A 20,319-nucleotide genomic window follows, 5' to 3' on the forward strand; every position below is an offset into this window, starting at 1 on the left:
TGCATCAGTCATGTAGGGGTAAGGTTAGAAAAAAAATTTCTGTCAAAACCACATGTACTATCATTTTGAATTCTCTAGTACAACCAGATTTACTGAATATGCTGCAAGAGCACAATTATTTGGAAAAGATAACGCAGTCATTCCAGGCTACATGAAATGTTAAAAAAATAATAATTTAAAAAAATCAACACTTCTGTTTTATTGTTTACAATCTAATCAGCTTCAAGTAGAAGAATGAAACTGCTTCCCATTAAAAATAAGAAGTGGGCATTTAGGTACGTAAGATAGTTCTGGAAACAGACTTCACAAAAATCACTTGCTGTTCACATAAAACCTGTCTGACAGTGTTTTGACACATACCATCAGAGGTGGGGATTTTGCATCATTCTGCACAAATTCCAGCTAAAGTAGCTCAGATATTGAGGGAAAATGCCTGCAAACTGTCTGAAAGATGAGCAGAACAGAAACTGCTCTAAGGCATGGTATCATCTGCTGCTGCTTAAAGTTCAAAGCCAAGCAGGTCTCCTCCCTGCAGAACCGCCTAAAGAGGACAATGTGAAGGTGACAGGGTGCCCTTCTCCTCCCCGAGTATCAGAGCTGCCCTCTGCAGCACATCACCTCTCAGGTGGCAGGTAAGAGCCATGCAGCTCCCCTTCCCTCGCATTTACTGTGGCAGTAAACATCGAGAATCTCAAGAAGAAGATGGAAAATGTACTGGCTCTCTTCATTTTCTGCGAAAGCAAGGTTATATTTAACTGTTTCATGCTCTGTATTGAACCTGAATTCCTTGTGTCAAGAATGTTTTTCTCCTTCAAATCCTGGTTGATTCCCAAGTAACAAGATAACATGAGGACATAATGTGTCCTTGTTCAGCTATTCCAGAATACAAATGTTAAACCCGGCATGAAAGATATGCAATGATTAATGGTAACTCATCATACAAGGCAAATCATTTTTACATCTACCCCTTCTGCCCCTTTGAGGTGGAAAAGGCTAGGACAAAGGAGAATACCATGAAACTCCTCTGAGAAAACTTGGTTGCAGTTCTGATATTTCATCTGAGTTGGCAATAAAACCAAATCCCAGGAAAGAGCTAAAAATTGGACCACACTGTATATGTCTCTGCACTGCTTTAAACAGGCCAGGGGTTATGCACAGAGTTGTGCCCGAACCTGGCAACACTAATAGTTGAAAAGAAGATATCAAACGGGTTAGCTGTTAATGAAGCTGTTGATATACTTAACCCTCCAAAAGCAGTTTTAAAGTCTGTCCCAGAATTTGCAGACACGCTATAATAAGCTATATTATGGATATGTATTGAAGGACCCATGCTTACGAAGGCACAACTCATAAAGGAGAAGCTGGGGAATACACGTACAACACTCTGAGCCTGCTTTATGTATAGTAACACTGCCTTCTACTTGGTATATGTGGCATTTTACATAATACTCGCAGTGCTGTACTACACATCTCCACATACTGCTTTTTTACGTAGAGCCCAGCAATGAGAAAATGTTTTGTACTCGTTGGAGTTCACGAGTCAGTTGAGCCTCTCACAAAGATGTGAAGATCAGAGGTCCTGATCCTACAAGAATGTATCTGTAATGTTTAAGCTTGTGAATACTCAATTCCGTGTTTAGAGTTTACAGCCTAATTAAAGGCTAGACATGAGTAGGGAAAACTCATAAAAGGAGGGAGAGAGGATGAGGGTAATGGCAAAAAGATCACATTACTACATAAAATAGAGAAATTGGGCAGCCTTACTGGTTCCAGGCCACTACATCACATGGAAGCAAATTTATGTATGTGAATATAAACAGACTTCAATGATCTTCAGTCACACATTATTACTCAAGAATTTCTGGTAGCCTTCCTGGTAAAAGAGCATTTTGGAGAGGAAAATGAAGCACAAAAGTGACTTTATGGTGGATCAACAGATTACTGAGGCAGAAGAGGCCACACTGATGCATGTCTAAGGCAGCAGAATTCTTGCTTTGAGAAATTCACCTCTGAATTTTTGTCTGACTTCTGTCTGCAGACCTGAGGTGGCATTTAGTTTGCCATTTCAGAAAAGGGGATGCTGAATGAGATTGCTTATTTGAACACAAGCTCATTATTTTGAATACGAGAACATCGTAGCACATCCGAGACTGCCTGTGAAAACTAACCAACGATTTTCCATTCAACCTTTATGTTATCAAAAACACTGTGAATCCTACTAAACTTAAGCTGACTCGGCTGATAAATAGTCTGCATGCCGATCACATCAGTTCATCCAACATCTTCTATCTTGTCAGCCACAGTGTCTGACCCCTGCGCCCAACCAAAAGTCCAAGTTGCTACTGAAACAGATCTGGATTTCAGGCAGTAGTAGGATAATGATGTCCTTGTACTCTTTTTTTTTTTTTTTTTTTTTTTTTTAAGAATACTTATTTATTTGGGGGATTTTCGATTTGGGGATTATTTAATTTGGGGATTTTTCAACAGGCCTGCCAGTTAGAACTCAGTCACATAGCTTGAACTGAATATATTACTAGGGCATACACCCCCTCCTCAGGCAATTACAGGGTGGAAAGTAAATCCAAAGTCAGTTATCAAGATTTTATCTTCTCAGTTACAAACACCTGGAAATTAGGAATTACAACATAATGGTGGGGCAGTAATAATTTTATGGTTATGTAGGGAGTGAAAATTACACTTTTTTGTGGTCTGCAACTTGCTGTGTTCATCCTTAGAGTGGTGCCAAGAGCTCTATTAACCTCAGAGATCAGTGCTAATACTCAAATCCAAAATATTAAAAACCATAAAGATGGGAAACAAACGTATTAAGCCCTCAAGCTCTAGTCCTAGCGAGTCTTGAGATATCAGATCTAAAATTCACCTTGTCAAGCATGTCCTCACACTTCATAAATCTCTATGGGGAAGTAATCCAAAGTCCAGTGAAGTCAGCAGGAAAATTCTTTCCGCTAGTTTCAGCGGGTTTTGGATTGGCCTCCAAAAAAACAGAACTCAGGAGAGCTACAGGAGAGAATCCAGAATACCAGTTTCCAATGGTATAAATCATTAATCTGTGACTCCTGAAGTTCCTGAGATACCAGTTTATGTTGAAATCAAAATGTGGGCTAGGAGGGATTAGGTACAGGGGTCAAGGGATAGCAAGCAGAATTATATGATTTCAAACATAATCATGATTGGGGAAGAACAGCACGAATAGTGTTAGAGCCCATGAACTTTCTTTCCCAACAGTAATCAGAGTGATTTTTAATAGCTGCTATTTGTGCAGGGCAATAAAAGTATACTACTTTGTTGTGTTGCATAAATACTAAAACTGTTAACTCTCCAACTTTTCTTGCATTTCAGGCACAAGTAACTTACAATTTTACCACTTGATAAATGTGCACAAAATAAGAAAAACAGATCTTAATATGTTGCAGCATTAGATGGTGCGTGCATAGAAGCTGTAAACCTGAGAACACACAGAGTAAGCATTTTCCAACAATATAGTTCTACGATTAAAGCAAAGGTCTTCTTAGAGTTGCAACACATCCGAAGTTGTGAAACAGGAGCAATTTGTTTAAGTGACAAATGAAAACAGCTTACCTAATCCTTTTAGCAGATCCTATCAATTAAGGAAAAAACCCTGTCTTCAGATGAAAAAGCCCACCTTACAAAAAGAGATGTGAAGCAAGATTTCCATGGTACTCGTATCCAAGCAGGACAGGAACTGAGAGAGTCTAAATAAAACTACCTAGGTAACTACGCTGGCTTTTTGCTCCACAAATATCAGTTTAAATATGTTTTGAAATAGACCTCAGTTTGAGCCATAAACTGAGCAGTTTGAGTACAAACTGAGTTTGGCAGTTCTATATTTTAGGATATTTACTACACGTTATCATTTAATGTTCAAAGAATCATTAAAAAAAAAAACAACTTACATTGTTTTCTCATCTCTTTAAGTTGATCCTTAAAATATATGTATTTTTCATTCTTTTCCAAATCTGAGTCACTGTTCTTGCTCTCCAGTGCAGTGAATTTTTCTTTTACTAAGCATTTTAAATCTGGTATATTTTCTGGTTTCTCTTGTTTTATCTGCAAGGAATAAAAAAGAGAATGCTGTTATTCACTATGGAACATACTGCAATACAAAGCAATAGATGTCCAACAAAAATTCATGAACATAATCCTACTTTTTTTTTTTTTTTTTGACTCCAGTTAGGCGTTCTGCTCTGAAACCATAAACTGGTAATTATTTATTTCAAGAGAAGTAACTATAAAACGTAGAGATTAACCTCCATTGTCATTTAACTCATGTAATTGCTGTATACGTGGTGTATCTTACACTAACAATAAGGAAAACTAAATGTCTGTGGTCACATTTACTTCCGTGAGTGGTAAAGGTCAACAACAACCAGCATGAGTGATCGTGAATGGAACCAAAAAATATGACTCTGTTCCAAAGAGTAAAGATGACTGAAAAATAGAAATAACATTTTTAAGTGTTAAAAACCTCCCCCTCATCATTTTTCAATCAGCTTTTCAGAATCTTATAATCTCTATGCATGATTGGTGTAATAACATCAGTATACGCCGTACAGATAGCTCACATACAAGGAAACCACCTCAATTTCTTTGTGTCGTGTGAACAACAAGCATTGTGCCATACAAGCACACCATTTCCCTAAAAGCCCCTGCTTGCAGTATTGCCTCTGGAATGATGTGAAGAATAAACGCCTGGAAATAATATGGAGGTCACCACATAGGCAATACGAAGCTATTCCAAGGATGCAAAAAGGACTTTGGGAACCCCCCAAAAAAGCTATAATTAGAACGTTGCCTTCTGTTTCTCAAGCCAACATTAAATTTTAGGGCACTGCGCCTTTGACAGGACTTCCTAAGAGCTAGCTGCTACCAGTGCTGGGCTAGGGGTGGTGCCGTGCAGCGATGCCCTGCATCAGTACAAACCCTGACAGAAGGCAGCATCTCTCAAATCCTTAATCCTAAACACTTCCTGAACCAGACAAAGATTACTTCTACTCTAGCCTATCAGGCAAAACAAGAGAGAAGGAGGTAAGCACCATTTCTGCTGAGCTGCTCCTCCCCAGCCGCACACGTTAAATTCTGCCCCTGAGCACGTGGCCAGCAAAGAGCCTCCTGAGGAAAAAATGGTCAACTTCAGTAAATCGATTACAGGTTCCAGCATTCATAGAGAAGTTGGAAATCCTACAGAATTAGTAAATGTTTGTGTAATGACAGTTCCATAGAACTATGTTTTCTTCCAAGAGCAAAGCCAGTTTGGCACATTTACTTCAGGCAGGTGCAAGTTATGGCAAGAAAAAAAAATAAGAAAAAAACAACATGCACAGCCAGGTGATAGCATGCAGTTTCCAAAGGCACCTGGAGATGAGAGATCACCTGCTACAACATCCAACTGCGAATGGGACAGACGTTGTACCAGGGGAGCACACTATTAAAGACCAACAGCAGGTTGCTCAGATTGCTGCATAACACCAGGCAGTGGCTTACAGTCCTCATCCTCAGGAATCTGGCAAAGGGAGCAAAGAAAAACAGACATCCTGTGCCCGGGGCAATGGGTCAATCATACGCACACAAAAGATTTATCTGTCTCAGCATCGTTGCAAACTGCTGTAAAAGAGACCCCATCACAGTGAAAGCCAACGTTGATCTGCACTAAGCTGGAGGAGAAACTTGGTCATCAGCTGTACGCAAGCATGGGAAAGCAGTTACTACACAAAAATATATTTTAAATATATTATAAATCCCACACATGATAAAATCACGATTTGTCTTGGACAATATATAGTGCAGACATACTCCTTTCTGGGACAACTCTGTTGAGCTGTTTTTACAGCCTGACACAGGACCACACTCACAGGCACAGCCCAAATAATACCCAGTCACTAAGAGGTGCCCTCATCAAGACTGAGCACTATGGCCTGATAACACACCCAAGATCCAGTTGTGCATCCTAAAAAAACCCCGAGTGCTTCAAGTTGCTGATATTCACACAAAGAGTGAAAGGAATGCCTTGGACATTCATTACAGACATCCGTTTGCCACAAAGATAACGTCAATAATCTTTGCCTCTCCGCAGGTACTAATGTCACACATCGATACGGTTACATCAGGCTCTTTTTATCTATTTCCAGACTCACAAAAGATGTGAATGCAGAAATTCTCCAATTTAGTGTCTCCAGTAATCCCGGCTGAGTGGCAGGTGCAGAGAAGGGCACAGCCCCTGTTGGCTCAAACAGCACTCCCTCGGCTCCAGCTCCCAGATAAAGGATTTTGCACGTGAGCAGAACGAAAGCAGGAACCATAACTTACACTTAGAAAAAGGACAGATGTTTGAGAAGCCACATTATAGCCATACAAATAAGTTTTGGCCTGGCACCAGTAGAGCTACAAGAAGCTACGTGTAGACATCCATACTAAGCTCAGGAGCCCCCCTTAGCTGCATATCTACACTCATTTGTTGACAGATACCTAACCAAGTACAAGCTATATGTTATTTTCTAATGGCAACGTGAACAATTCCACCATTTATCAAGGACAAAAAAGTCGTTCACACCAGCTGTTTTCCCAATAGCAATGCATAAAGCTGCGAGGACAGTCCAGCAATGTAGTGTACGTGACGCAGGCTCAGACAACCACTTAATGTAGAAATCTATAGTGTCAGATGAGACAGATGGTCAAAGAATGCTCCCTCCTGTAGTTTAACTTATTTCATGTGTTTACAAGATTAAATTCAGTTTCTGTTCACCTCCAGATGATTGCTTTCATTAAAATGATTAACAGGGACACCATCCCTGACCACACTCAATATTGTATTGTCACATATGCTATTACTAAAATGCCAGGTAGACCTTCTGGAAGGTCAACATGTCACAGGTGAATAATAAGGCATGTCCACCCACTGTAATAACAAGTAAATACGTTTGCTGTGCATAGGCAATTTCTCTTTGGTGCTGCACATCCTATGCCATGAATAGGGTGAAGAATGGTCTAACTCAACAACACACATGACAAGGAAAGAAAGAAAACTTGACATCCGTCCTAGTTCCTCACAGTGGGACAGCATTGCAACATCTTACGCACTGCATCAGCACGACACACGTGCAGGTACCACACAGTTTTCTTTAGTACTCACCACCCACTCCTGCTCTACAGATTCATGATGGATATAGTGATGAGATCAGCAAAACAACACGAAGGAGGGCAATATAAACATAGGGCAGAGCTAAGGGATGGGGCAAAATTATCAATATTCCGGGTAACAAGTTGGGGTCATAGTTCTTTTTGATCTCAGGAGTCAGTGAGATAAACGCTCACCACCAAACCTGCAGCCACCAGCATGTTCAATTTGTCAGGAAAAATTACTTCACATGGGAACCATGAAAGACATGTTAAGCAAACGACTGTTCATTTAGTAGCACTGTCAGCCAAAACCAGCATGCTAAGCAACACCTTGCAGTCGTTAGTCAATCCATTGAGAGTAACATTGATTTTGAAATGGGGCGGAGGCATACACACCCTACCAAGCATCCTGGAAATGACATATAACTATGAACTGGGAGTGTTCGGGACATATGGTGAAAAGAAGTATCAGTCACAACAGCTTGTTTACAGCAATAGAAAAAGCAAAAGCATCTGCTGTGACAGTCCCATAGCAGCAAAGAACCACATGGGCATTTACACGGAAGCTCAGCCATCAGAACAGGCATGTTGTATGTTATGATTACTAATGGTACACGTGATCTACTAGCAGCGCTGATAGGAAAACAAATTTAGAAACACTCACCAAAAAGTAGTGTTTAGAGAAACGTGGCTGTGGTATACCTATCAAATGATACATTTGTTCATGGCATGAACACAGCTGATAGATAGACAGAGGTTAGTGTGTTTGATGGGCAATGCTTATGAAGGAAGCCAGTTCATGTCAGGTCTTTGACTTCTATAAGTACATATCCCTAATAACCTTTTGCAGGTTCTTTCACCGGTACAATGTGTATGGTATATGCATAAACAGACTGTGCCCCCCAAAATTAAGCTTTTTGCAAAGCTAACTTGCATAAACCGAAGAAATCTGTAAACTCTGGGAATCCTAAGTGCCAGTCTGGGGAGCTTTTATTTCATTGATTAGCACAATGAGAAAGGAAATAAGCTGTTCTGTTCCAGATCAATCCCAAAACCAGTTAGGTTGGACCAGCTTGCAGTACCAAACTATACACAGTAAGCTTCAGTGTCTAACAAGGCACTGCTGAGCACAACTCTGCATGCAGCACTGCAGTGTTTAGCAATTTGTCCTTCCCAGTATTACATCTCAAAGCACTTTGCAAACATTAAATAATTTAGCCTCAAACATCCATTGTGCCATATGTACAATTAACTGTATTTTACGGAGAGTGAGACCGTGGCATGAAGAGATGAATAGCTTGGCCTAAGCCTGCACAAGGAGACTGCGGCAGAACCAAGAATAAATAAATCCCAGTCCTCTACTTTGAGCACAAACCCATCCTTTACCTTCTCCTTTAGTTGAGGGAAAGTTCAAATTAACACATGCATTCGGTTCACTCTTGTCAAAGAACCCTAAAACAGCTTGTGGCTGCTTGGAAAACTTTGTGATAAAAGGACGGCATTCTTTGTACCACAAAAATGCTTCACTGGACTTTGTGTTGCAGTCGTTCAGCATGTGACACTCCAAAGTTAATTTCTAGCTTTTACCTTCTTGTCTCTCTAGCACAGAAGTCCTTTAGCTGCATGTTTTAAATCCTGACACGGTTCCTATGTACCCTCCCACAGGGTCATCGTTTATGTTCCTTGGTTTCGAGGAATTTGCCATTGCCGTCCATTTTATTTTGCTGAAATTTCTTCCCACACCTGAACCATGCTGACATTTCCTGTCCAGTGACACAATCTGCAGAAGAACTGTTCTTTCCAAAGAATTCAGAATTATCTCCTTAATCTTTCAAGCCACACGTTATTTGTTCCCTATAATTTAATACCTTAAAAATATGGACTTGTAAAGTTTAATTTATGGATATTATTGACATCTGGTATTTGCGAGGGAAAGAATTAATCCTGTTTGCTAATGACCTTTTTAATGACCAAGTCAGCTGACGCAGCATAATTTCTTAATTTTCCAGATTCTTTGTTGTTTCATTTATGAAAGGGAGAGTGATTACTCACTCAGTGCTAAGAAGCTCAGAGGTATGTAGCTACCTAGATATTTATACCCTTTTGGGACAACCCAAAAAAGGATATGCTGACAGTCTCTGGCTAGCTCTAAGCTCAAAACTCGTAGCAACGTGGACTGTATTTACACTACAGCCATGTGTCTGTGAATATGCTTATGCAACACTGATAGCAGTTGTGCCTTTTGAAGAAAAACTTGGTGTCTCATGGCTCCTGTTGGGACAGAATGGCTTACCTCTGTGAATTTGATACTGTATTGGAACTCGGTCAACATTTTTGCAGGAAGCTTTAGGTACTTCAGGACTTTGCATGACCAGCCGAAGACACCCTACAAAGACCCAGTTTTCAGAACTCCAGTATCTCACACTTTCTGAATTGGCATCGCTTGTCTGACCCAGACACAGAGGTACCTACACCTACTTATTTCAGAGAACAAATGCCAAGGACTGGCTAGCTGGAGCAGTAAATATGGACATTGTCAGAATAGCCTTGCTGAACTCCTCCATCAGATAAAAATAACTCTTCTTCCTTTATTTAGATCTGCTGTGCAGCAGAATCAACAAAAATGCATGGCACATATCTCTTGCTTAATGATTCCTACGTCCTATTATTTCATCCTTACCTCAGTAAATAATTTATTATTACAAATATGCAGCCTTTCAACACACACATTTATTTTACCTCAGGGTAAGTCAAAGTTTGCTGTGATTATTTATTACAACCATTTTTATTTTTTTTTTCACTGAGAGGGAAAATAACATGGGAGCTAAGTAAATTTGTGGGTTGAGTCACCCATACTCTTTGTGAATCATGTGAGAACCAACTCTAAGTGAGTCACCACTGTAACTGAATCAGGCTGCAAAATTTCAGCTTAACCTAAACAGTCATTTATTATTCTTCAATGGCTGGATTCAAACCCTTAGCAAATATCAGGTCATTTGTTGATGCGCAAATAAAACACAGCTCTTGGAAACGTCTGCAAGAAGGGCGGTCAGAAAGGATATCATCATTCAGCAGCAGGGTCGGCACTAGTTTGAGCACGGCTCTGCTGCAGCCAGGGTTGCCTCAGGGCCCACATCTGATCCAGGAGATCCAACACCTCTACAACACCGTGGCTGCAGGGCTGGGACTCCGGTTGAGCAACACCTTTGCAGACAATTGTGAAACGCCAAGAGAGGCATATTTATGAGGGCTGACCCATACTTATGACACATAGGGCCTATTAACACCGTGCCAGCACAACAGAAAATGGCTGTCAGCACATTTCGAAGATCCCAAAACTCTGCCAGAGTTAACAGTCTGAAGGTGAGGTAGGGTTGCGGGGCCTGGAGAGCAGCATGCCAATATGGCGGCCGCAGCTGAGGTATTACCCTGTAATGATATGGTTATACCCATCCATGGCTTATTTTCCCTACTACAAATGCAGCTGGGGATGTTTAACCTTCATAAAGCAGGCACAGAGGCTGTGTGCTGCTCCCGTGCTCACTGGGGTATTTCCAAGTAAACTCCTCGCACGTCACCGCACGTTGGAGTCATCTTGCTAAGGCTACGAAGGGACTTTGGCCCACTCTGTTTTTCTTTCTCCTGTTTGGAAAGGAACCATATATACCGAGTGGGATTAACTAAGTGAGCACCAGGTGAAGAAACAAAATTGCCAGGGCACAAATGCGAAGTTTACAGCCCAAACAGGATTTTTTGGGGTTCTCAGCCATTGCAAGTTTCACCTCAGGTAAAACGCGGTACTCCTCACGTATTTTAACAGAAAATAAAATGCTCTATTTTCCCCTGTTACCCACTATGGTAGAGACAAGATTGTGAACATCCTTCTGTTTCTCTCCAAGACCCCCTGAGCCTTGCTTTGAAAAGTCCAAAGGGGTAAAAAGAAGTAGTGAAAGGGGATCACATTTAAATACCAGTACTGAAACTACTTGCTACCAATAGTGTAGAACTAGCTCATAAAGACAGCAATAAATGCAATCATTACAGGTGAGGTTTTCCCAAAATGCCAAAGTGAAGAAAGTTAATGGATATGTAGCACCTTAATCCCTTCAGCATTCCTGAAAGCTCAACTGCCTGTGGTTTGCCTCCAGGCTTGGACTGAATTTCCTTAGCGACTATAACCAACTAGAAGTCTGTCCTCATCTCATTTCTCTTTAGCTTTTCAATATATGATGTATAAAGATACAAAGCAAATCACAGGATTTAGGAAATACTTATGGAAACATCCAATAATTATGGTTCAAGACACAATGCAGATACTAACCTTTATTTCTCTACGTAAAGTTCTGCCACAAACATAGTTTATACACATGGTCCAGGAGAGGTGCACCACATCTTGTCCTAAGCAATTTTGCCTGAGCACAGACTGAGGCCTTTAATGGCAAAAATAACTACTTTTATCAAAATGTGGCTTTGTTTTCACAGAATGTTAGAAAGTGGGAGGCAGGTGGTTCATCACTTTTAGCAAGGTTGATTCAGCAAATGCATCAGGCTGTTGAACCAGTTTACCAGGTTGCTGATTAATTCATATATTTAGAAAACACATTAACATGGATATTAGTATTGTGTGTATGTGTGTGAGTGTGTTTAATGTCCCACTCAAACTGATGGGAACTTAGACATTGATTTCAGTGGGAGAAGAAAAAGGCCCTAAGGTAATTTCAGATTAACAACCTGTTTACTCTTGTATGGTTCTGCCTGGTTGACTGAGATCACTAAAACCCATGTTTTCCATAGTGTGGAAAGGGCTAAATCCTAAAACAAGCACAGTTCAGTATTATCTTCATCAACTCCTACAAAATCCTGTTGATTTATAACAGCTGTGAAGCCGAGCCCTGTTCAAATACAAAGTGTGACTTACCCTCGTTGGACAACTGCATACATCATATATTGTTAAAATCAGCTGATTTTCCAGAGGGATGTTTTCCACATTCCTCAGTGTAATAAATGGCTCAGGTATGCCTTTAGTGAAAGTCAAGCAGACATTTTCAATTTTTACTTTTTTTTTTTCAATCTTTTTTGTTTATCTGATGAAATTTTTGTCCCCTGAAAGTTCTTTAGCACTGACAGCATTTCTTCTTCATACTCTCTGAAACAGCAATGTGAGTCATATTGTCATTTTTTATTAAGACTAAATGTAACCTTTAAACTTGTGGGAAACAGCAATAAGATTTCTAAGTACAGACTCATGCTTTACTTGAATTGACATTAGTTGAAAAACATATATCCTGTCTGACACTTGCAGCCTAGCCTCACTGAATTAATATATCTATATTAATACACGGATCGAGATGGCAATCAATCCATCAGAGCCAGCTCCACCTTTAGCACAGATGACTGATTTCAGTGATGGTGCAGAGCTGCACTAACCAGAAAAAAAAAAAGAAAAAAAAAACCTGAGTGCAACTGCAGCTGCCCCAAGAGTTCAATAGGAACAGATAGCACCTAACTTACACCTGCAGTGGGTGCTAAAGTGGGTGCACCTCACCTAAATGGCAGTCCCAGTCTGTGCCCTGGAGCAAAACTGCCTTTAACTTTGCAGGTTACTGGGAATGCCTTAGCGACAAATCTCTCCCTTAAGCCTTTCCACATATCACATTCATCAATCATTAATAATGTTTTCCTATCTGGCTTCCTATTGGGACAGTCCTCAATATAATGATTAGCCACTAAATCCCAGGTCCTGCTTCCATTCTGATCCTTCTTGTTTTACCAGTTCTGGCCGACGGCTTGCATCCCTCATGCTGTCTTAGCAAACACTGTGGGCTTTCCTAGTACATGCACAAGTGATCCTCTTCTATGAAGTTGCATAGGACACTCTGGAATGCTAACGTACCCCTTTTGCTATGCAGGTGTCCCCAGTTTTTGTAAGTTCCCTGCAGGCAGTGTATCATACGACAGAATACGGCAGAATTTTCAGCTGCAGTTCTTCTCCTCTCTGCTTACAGATCCCATCGCTGTTGCTAACACAGTTCAGCAAAGCCTCAGAAACCGATCTGCGTCAGAAAATTAGGATTAAGGGGCCTTTGTATGCTAAATTAAGCTGCTTATATGTTCCTCTGTAGTCACCATTTTTTGCAAAGACAACATGTGCTGTGTAACAGCCTGGATTAATCTCGTCTACATTACCACCCTACACATCCCTCCATGGATTTTCCAAAATCCTTGGAATCTGTCCCCACCTTTCCTGTTATCTGTCAGAGCACCAAGAGGCAGCTTCTTGCCAACCGATGGTGCCAGTCGCTGGCACTCCACCTCTTCCATTTTCAAAAGAAGTGCCTTCGCACCTTCTCTATCCTGGTTCTTCTGCTGTGGGAAAGCTCTTCATAAACATGTGGGAATGTATCTTTAAATCCTTCTTCAAAATCTTCTTCAACATCAAAATGTTTAAAAACATTCTCCTTTACTATGATGCCCACAAACCCCTCCACAACTTTCCACCTGCTGCTGTGCCACGTCAGCTGTGTGTCCAGCGCGCCTGGTCTCAACTCCCTGTTTCTGAAACATCCCATTTTGTACAGAACCTCACAAAACTGTTTCCACAGAAATATGATGAAGCCTGAACAGCCTTTTTATTACAGGTCATTATATTGACTTGCACATAGTAGCTCAAAACCAGCTTGCTTATATACTTTCTGCATTAAAGTGAACCTCAAAATTTATGAATACTATATTAAGCTATAATTAAACAAAGTCCTAGTGATAGTAATAACTAACTGTAAGGTGGAGAGCAGATGTAATCTGATATCTGACTGCAGAACAGAAAGCATGGAAGAAGAGTTTTTAAATTTTTATAGACATTTCTTTTACAGCTCTCCTGCAATTTATATGCAACACTTTTTTTTCTTTTTTTTTTAATGTAAAGGTAAATTATCAAACAAGGCTTAAAACTATGAATAAAAATGAAATCATATACAGCAGCATAGATTCCTCCATTGCACATAAGCCCTTGATTTTTACACGTTGTTAGAAGTAATTAAAATCCAACTTTCATTTAAAACGGTTTTTAAATAGTTCATAGTCAAAATAACAATTTCAGTGAATGAGACAGGTGTGTCACAGCAGTATTAACTTACGTACATCTGCAAAATGTGACAGCCTGGTGAGAAGAAACAGGAAAAAATGAGAGCCCTCTATTGCAGCTACAAGGCTGAAGAAGAGGTAGCTCTACCTTAGAGTGTGTCTGCATGCCAACAGGAAAAAAAGGAGCATGAAACAGAAGAATTCATAAATGAAGGTGCTCCTCAGATATACTGCTGAAATGCTTTGTTTTGTAAAAACAAAACAAATTGAAAAGCTTAGCCTCAAATTTAAATACACTTTTCTTTACATTGCCTCGGCTGACAAGAAAAGGTTACACAGTAGAAATCATGTCTGACTCAATAAGTATTTATTCACTCAGGACGTCAAACTGGCATCAGTTTAGCCATAATACTGCAAAAAATGAGTACATTTTGTGTATGTACTGACCATCAACAACATTGCCATTATGCTGGCTGACAATCCTAGACATTCGATGTTGTCCGTGACTACAAGCTCTGTCACTTAGCGTAAGATTTAAAAGCATGAAAAGAAGTCATTTTCTTCCAAACATATCACTCTATGCATGCAAGCATTTCCTTTCTGTTATTTCCAAACTCAATAGACATATCTTTTCTTGTTTCAGCTTCTGCAACGCTATCAAATTTGTCTCCCCAAACTCTCCCAGGCTGCTAGCATAAACCCTATGCCAGCCAACTCTCTTGATCTCACTTCTCCTGTCATTCCAAATTCTCCCCTGAATTTACAGTCCTAGCTCTTGTATTTAATACTGGTTTTGAACTTATCCCTCCTGTCTTTATTACTTTGCTTTCCCTTTTTTTGTGCTCCTTCTGAACATCTCATCACAATTCATCACAGTTTCTCAGTACTGCACTCTCCCTTTTACATCTATCAAACTCATTTTTCCTTCGTTTCTCTGACTCATTCACTGTATATCACATGCCGAACTGATTCCTCTCTTATTACGAGCCTTAATTATGGGATGCCTCCATTCTTCCCTTTTTATATTACATTCTCATCAAACACCAGCTCCTGACTCACTGGCAAAGAAGCTGGGGAGCAGGCGGAGTGAGCGAGTGCCTCCCCGCCACACAGGGCTCACCAGTCTCACGGACAGGTTATGCTGACCCTGGGGCATATCGCACGCGGTGTGTGCTCTCCTGAGTGCACGCGTTGGCTTCTAGGAGTATTTCGCCCTGAGCATGCCGCTGCTGCACGCTTCCCTCAGCAGTCAGGGGCCTCCTTAAGTCATCCCCCTACAAAATGAAAAAACGCCGTCCAAGGTGAAGCAGTATAACTTGCCATAAGTAACTACCCTTCATAACTGCATCTCACTTTTCAACAGGGATTTGAAAACACCGAAAATTTGATTTGAAAACAGATATTCACAATCTGATAAGATTTCAGCCAGAAGTCAGCAAACCACTAGCTATTTTGGGTAGTTCCTGGAGAATAACTTGACGTTTCAAACTGTTACCAATCTGCATCATGATTGTGCCCCTTTGTTCCTGTCTTCTGCCATGCAATAAACAGTCTCATGATAATATTACTTGTTTCATGGTTATCTCTTCTCCACCAACCTCACCAGCACATTCTGTTGTCCAAGGAACCTTAGTTTTGAAGCAGGCATAGTTCCACAAAATACGCAGCTGATACCTGCCATTGTTCTTGAAGTTCGTGTCAGACTCCTGTGAGGAGGAATGAGGAATCTCATCCTGTTATATAAGATATTACATGCAAAAGAACCCAAGAACAGGACACACAACTCCCTGAGGAAGCTATGGATTACAATCAGTAAATAGACGGATCATTAACTGGTCAATCATTTCATTGTTCGCTTGACAGACAGAATGAGACATGCCTACTGCAAAGTGTCAGGAACACAGCTGAAAAGAAAACGAACACCCAACTCACCAGAAGAAGAAAAAAAAAAAAAGAAAATACCTTTTGCAGAGTCACTAACTCAAAACGGAATAATTAAAACTCCCACTTCAGAAGCTACTGCTTTGAAGTGGAACTGCAGATCTCTATTTGCATATTAGGAACGCTTGTGTCGATTTCCACGCTCAATCTGGGTATGAGATTGCAGATGGGGATGACAAGGCTCTGAATTAGGACAAATCAAATGGATGCAGACTCATGAAATCCTGCAGAGATAATTATGAGTCTCTCAGGATGATGTAATTAGTACGTTAGCATGGTTTCCTCCTTTAGCAGCAAATGCATTTCAACAATGTGTAAAGCCTTTATGTCTAATATGCCAGCCCTGGTAAAAGTCCTTTGTGCCCTTCTGTTCAGTCTGCCAGCATCTTTATAAGCCCCTACTCGGTGGCAGGCAACCAGATTCACAAAGAGACTAAGCTGTAGCAAGGATGCAAATTGTAGAACTTCAGCTTTAGACACCCTGATAACCAATGCAATCCCCTCCCTAAATCAGACAGCCAGACTTTTTATAAAATGGGTGAAGAAAAACAAGTGCCAAAAAGCAGGAACCACAAAAGCCATCTATCTAGTCAAAAAGTTGTCTGAATGACTCAATAGGACAGGCAGTCCCATTCCTCTAATGGGGATGGGTGCCTCCACCACAAACCCTTTCCTTGAGTCAGATGTTTAAGCCAGCCAAATCCTTCCCAACAAACAACGATGAGAAAGACCCACGCACTATCAGATTTAATATCTCGGTGGTTGAAACAGTCATCAGTAAGGTGAGTGACCCGTTTTCAAATCTCTGCTCATCCCATATGAGTTGTCCTAGCCCATAGGCTATTGGGTATTCAGGGGTAAGACATCTCAATCTCTCCTGTTTGAAGTTGTTCCACTTTGTATAACTAATTAAAAGATAATTGGAGCAAGTACTTGAACCTGACTCTCCCACATCCCAGGTTATTGCCTAACTATTTAGCTGAGGATTCACTCTCTCATTTTGTTTCTGAATGGTCCTTGAATCATGTAGGCACTTCTGAAAATCCTTTTCTCTGTATTTTACATACAAAGACTCACAGAACACAGTCACATTCATTTGAGAATTACCACTACAAATACCTCCAGTTCTCCTCATATACAGTCCCAGCTCACTCACTCAAAAGTAGGTGCTTTTTGTCTGGTTGTTGTCAGGAGCTGTGAGGGAGGGATGCTATTTCAAATATTTTGTCACAACGTAATCCATTTTTGCAAGTATGAAACCAACTTTTCCTTGGTTGGTTTTCCTTGGTTTTTGATTTCTGCCTTGGAGAAAGCAACAAGAAGCCTCCAGCAGTATTCATAGACAGCAGGATAAAGGCTTACCAGTCTTTTACAATCCCTGATGATCATGCTTTGGATTCTAAAAATATTGTATGGCTTTCAGAAGGACATGATATGATGAGCAGATCTCCGCTCTGAAGAGCTCACAAAGTAAATGATGGATCTGGCAGACAAGCAAAGATGCAATATAAACCACACGTCAGGAAAAACACAGATTACAAATCCAGGATAATGAAGCGCAAGTGAAAGCTTGTAAGGTATTTCAAAATAATGCCAGCCTGGTATAACAGGCATTTGTTCAAGGACTAAAAGAGCATTACGAGCTGATATAAGAAAGATAGCAGACTAGGGAAGAAATAGTTCAAGAAGAAGTCCACATGACGAAGTAATTCAAGGGAGGAATTTACATGCAATAAATGCAAACAGTTATCCCTGTACAAAACTTGCAGATCCTCTTCTTTTATTTCAGCTTACATGTCCTAGATGTGAGTTCAACAAAATAAAAACAAGAAATAAACACCCCAAACAAAACAAAACAATAATTTAAAAAATGAAAACAAAAAAACTCATCCCAGAGCAAGAAGGCAGGAAACACTGATAAAACTATATTAGTTTCCTGACACTGTCAAAACCTTGCCCATGAACAAGCCCCAGTTTAACTTGGGTGCAGGCTGAGAAGAGACAAGGGAAAATTTTAGAAGTGCTGGGCGAACAGTGGCGTAGGAAAACTTCAGAGTCCAACAAGAGTATTGTGAAATGCTACATGTGACAACATTACACAGCGCGCAGGGGAAGATCTGATTCAAAAAAAAAAAACAGAATTTTGGCTGGCAAAAACACGTTGGCTCATTTATGGTTTCCAGAAATGTTTTTGCTATACAGCATGCTGAAAGTCTTCAGCTTACAGGAGTTCTTGGCCATGGCAGAGGCTTGTGGTGACATAATGCAGGCACAAACCAACCCCCAGAACAAAAGGTTAAAGTCTTTTACAATATTTAATTTCTGTAGAGATTTAAACATTTAAATATGTCATTACAAAACAAAATGACTCAGGATAGATGTAATTCAGATGTACCAAAATGCATTAGTCATTCAATAAAACCGGCACTGAGGATTTACTAAAAATACTTTACAGGAGGAAAACAACAACGTATATTTACTTTATTGAACGGGTGTTGTGGAAAGCACATAAAAACAAATCCTGCATAAATCACCTTAATTTGCCTACCCCTAACTAGGGCTGCTAGCCCCACTGGTAGAGCAGCAGAACTCGCTCAGTTTCCAACCCTTGTGCCGAATGGCAGGAGGAAGCGATGCGTGGCGGTGCCGGTGACCCCACAGCAAGCAAACGGGGCAGGGATCGAAGTAACTGGCAGGATAGGAGGCTCACTGCCAGGTGGAAGTCCCAGGAGGGGCAGAGTTAACCTGCAACAGCTTCCTCCTCCTCCAGCACCCCAGGGAGCACCAGCAGCAAGGAGCCGCGCCATCAGGACACCAAGACAGAAGCAACATGGTTAATAGGGCTGTTGGATGGTGAGGAGCACAAAGAAATCTCCCCACACGGTGAACAGACAACACAAGTCAGCAGCACAGCCCCTTCTGCTGCTTCAGGTCCCTCTGTGGAAGCAAGCAGGCTCTGCCACACCAGGGGTCACCTCTGGAGACCTGCAGGAGCTTTGAAGAGGTTTCTCCAAGGCCCCAGCAGGGAAAAAGGAAGGCGTGAGGGAAGGAAGAAGACACGGACTTGCGGAGGGTGGAAGCTGGAAGCCTGGGACTTCAGGGAACAGGAATAAAGCTCTGCTTCCTGCTGCTTCAGGAACTGTAGTGGGTGTTTGGGGAGAAAATCCTGAGCGGGTGTCTGAAGTCTTTGGATTAGTACCAGCACTAAGGGAAATACCAACATGAGCTGGGAGCCTGTTCGCAGTCAGAGAGTTACGACTGTGATCAGGATCACAAAGATTAATGGGATACCAACTGTGACTGGAATAGTGTTCCAGGAGAACCAAGAAAAAGGGCAATTGCACCTGCTTACAAAGTGTTTCATTGTCCATACAGAGTTCCAGGGTGAAACAGACTGATCCACCAGGGCTCTTCTGGTCCAAAGCAAAGGCAATATTGGTCTCACAGCAGTGAGAGCCTGTTACAGACCATCCGACCAAGGGGAAGAGGTGGATAACCCAAAACAACTCGCTCACAGGCCTTGGTCCTCACTGGGGATTTCAACCACATGGGCACCATGGCACTGTGCAAGCAATCCAAGGTCTTTCTAGGCTGCATTGGTGATAACTTTTTAATGCAGATGCTAGAGAGAGGAAGCAAGGGTAACACTCTACTTGCCCTCTGCACGCAAACAAGTGGCAAATGTGGTCACAGATAGCAGCTTGGGATCAGTGACCACAGGCTGACTGCATTCAGGATCCAGAAAAAGGCCAGGAAGGTAAGCAGGAGATTTAGGATTCGGGATTTTATGCAAGTAGACCCTGGGTTATTCAAGGAATTCTTCTGCAGAAACTCCTGGGAAACTGACACAAAAGGTGCCTACGATAGGTGATGAATCTTTTACAGATAACTTCTTGATAGGTCAAGAATAAATAATCCTGTTGTAGAAGAAAGCTAGAAATTTCAGTAGAAGGATCACTTGAAAAAGCAAGGATTTCCTCATGAACTGAAATGAGAAAGGACAGCGTAAAGGAAACAAGAATAGGTACCGAAAAAGGAACACAAAAGCAGCGTTTTGACACTTAGGGACAAAATCGGGAAACCCAAAGCCCATTTAGTGTTAACACAAGCGAGGGCAGTGAGAAGGATTTCTGTATGTTCAGA

General features: G+C 41.1%; 1 protein-coding gene across 2 annotated transcripts in view; it reads right to left on the reverse strand.

The window, feature by feature from the left end:
- Positions 1–20,319, reverse strand: part of NSMCE2 (NSE2 (MMS21) homolog, SMC5-SMC6 complex SUMO ligase) — a 127,237-nt gene that overhangs the window by 64,179 nt on the left and 42,739 nt on the right. For both annotated transcript variants that reach the window (XM_038173778.2, XM_038173779.2), the window contains one exon: positions 3,936–4,089. In XM_038173778.2, coding sequence (XP_038029706.1) covers positions 3,936–4,089 — 154 coding nt within the window. The remainder of the gene's footprint in view (positions 1–3,935; positions 4,090–20,319) is intronic.

This window comes from Anas platyrhynchos, chromosome 2 (assembly GCF_047663525.1).
Source record: "Anas platyrhynchos isolate ZD024472 breed Pekin duck chromosome 2, IASCAAS_PekinDuck_T2T, whole genome shotgun sequence".
In the NCBI taxonomy this organism is placed as follows: Eukaryota; Metazoa; Chordata; class Aves; order Anseriformes; family Anatidae; genus Anas; species Anas platyrhynchos.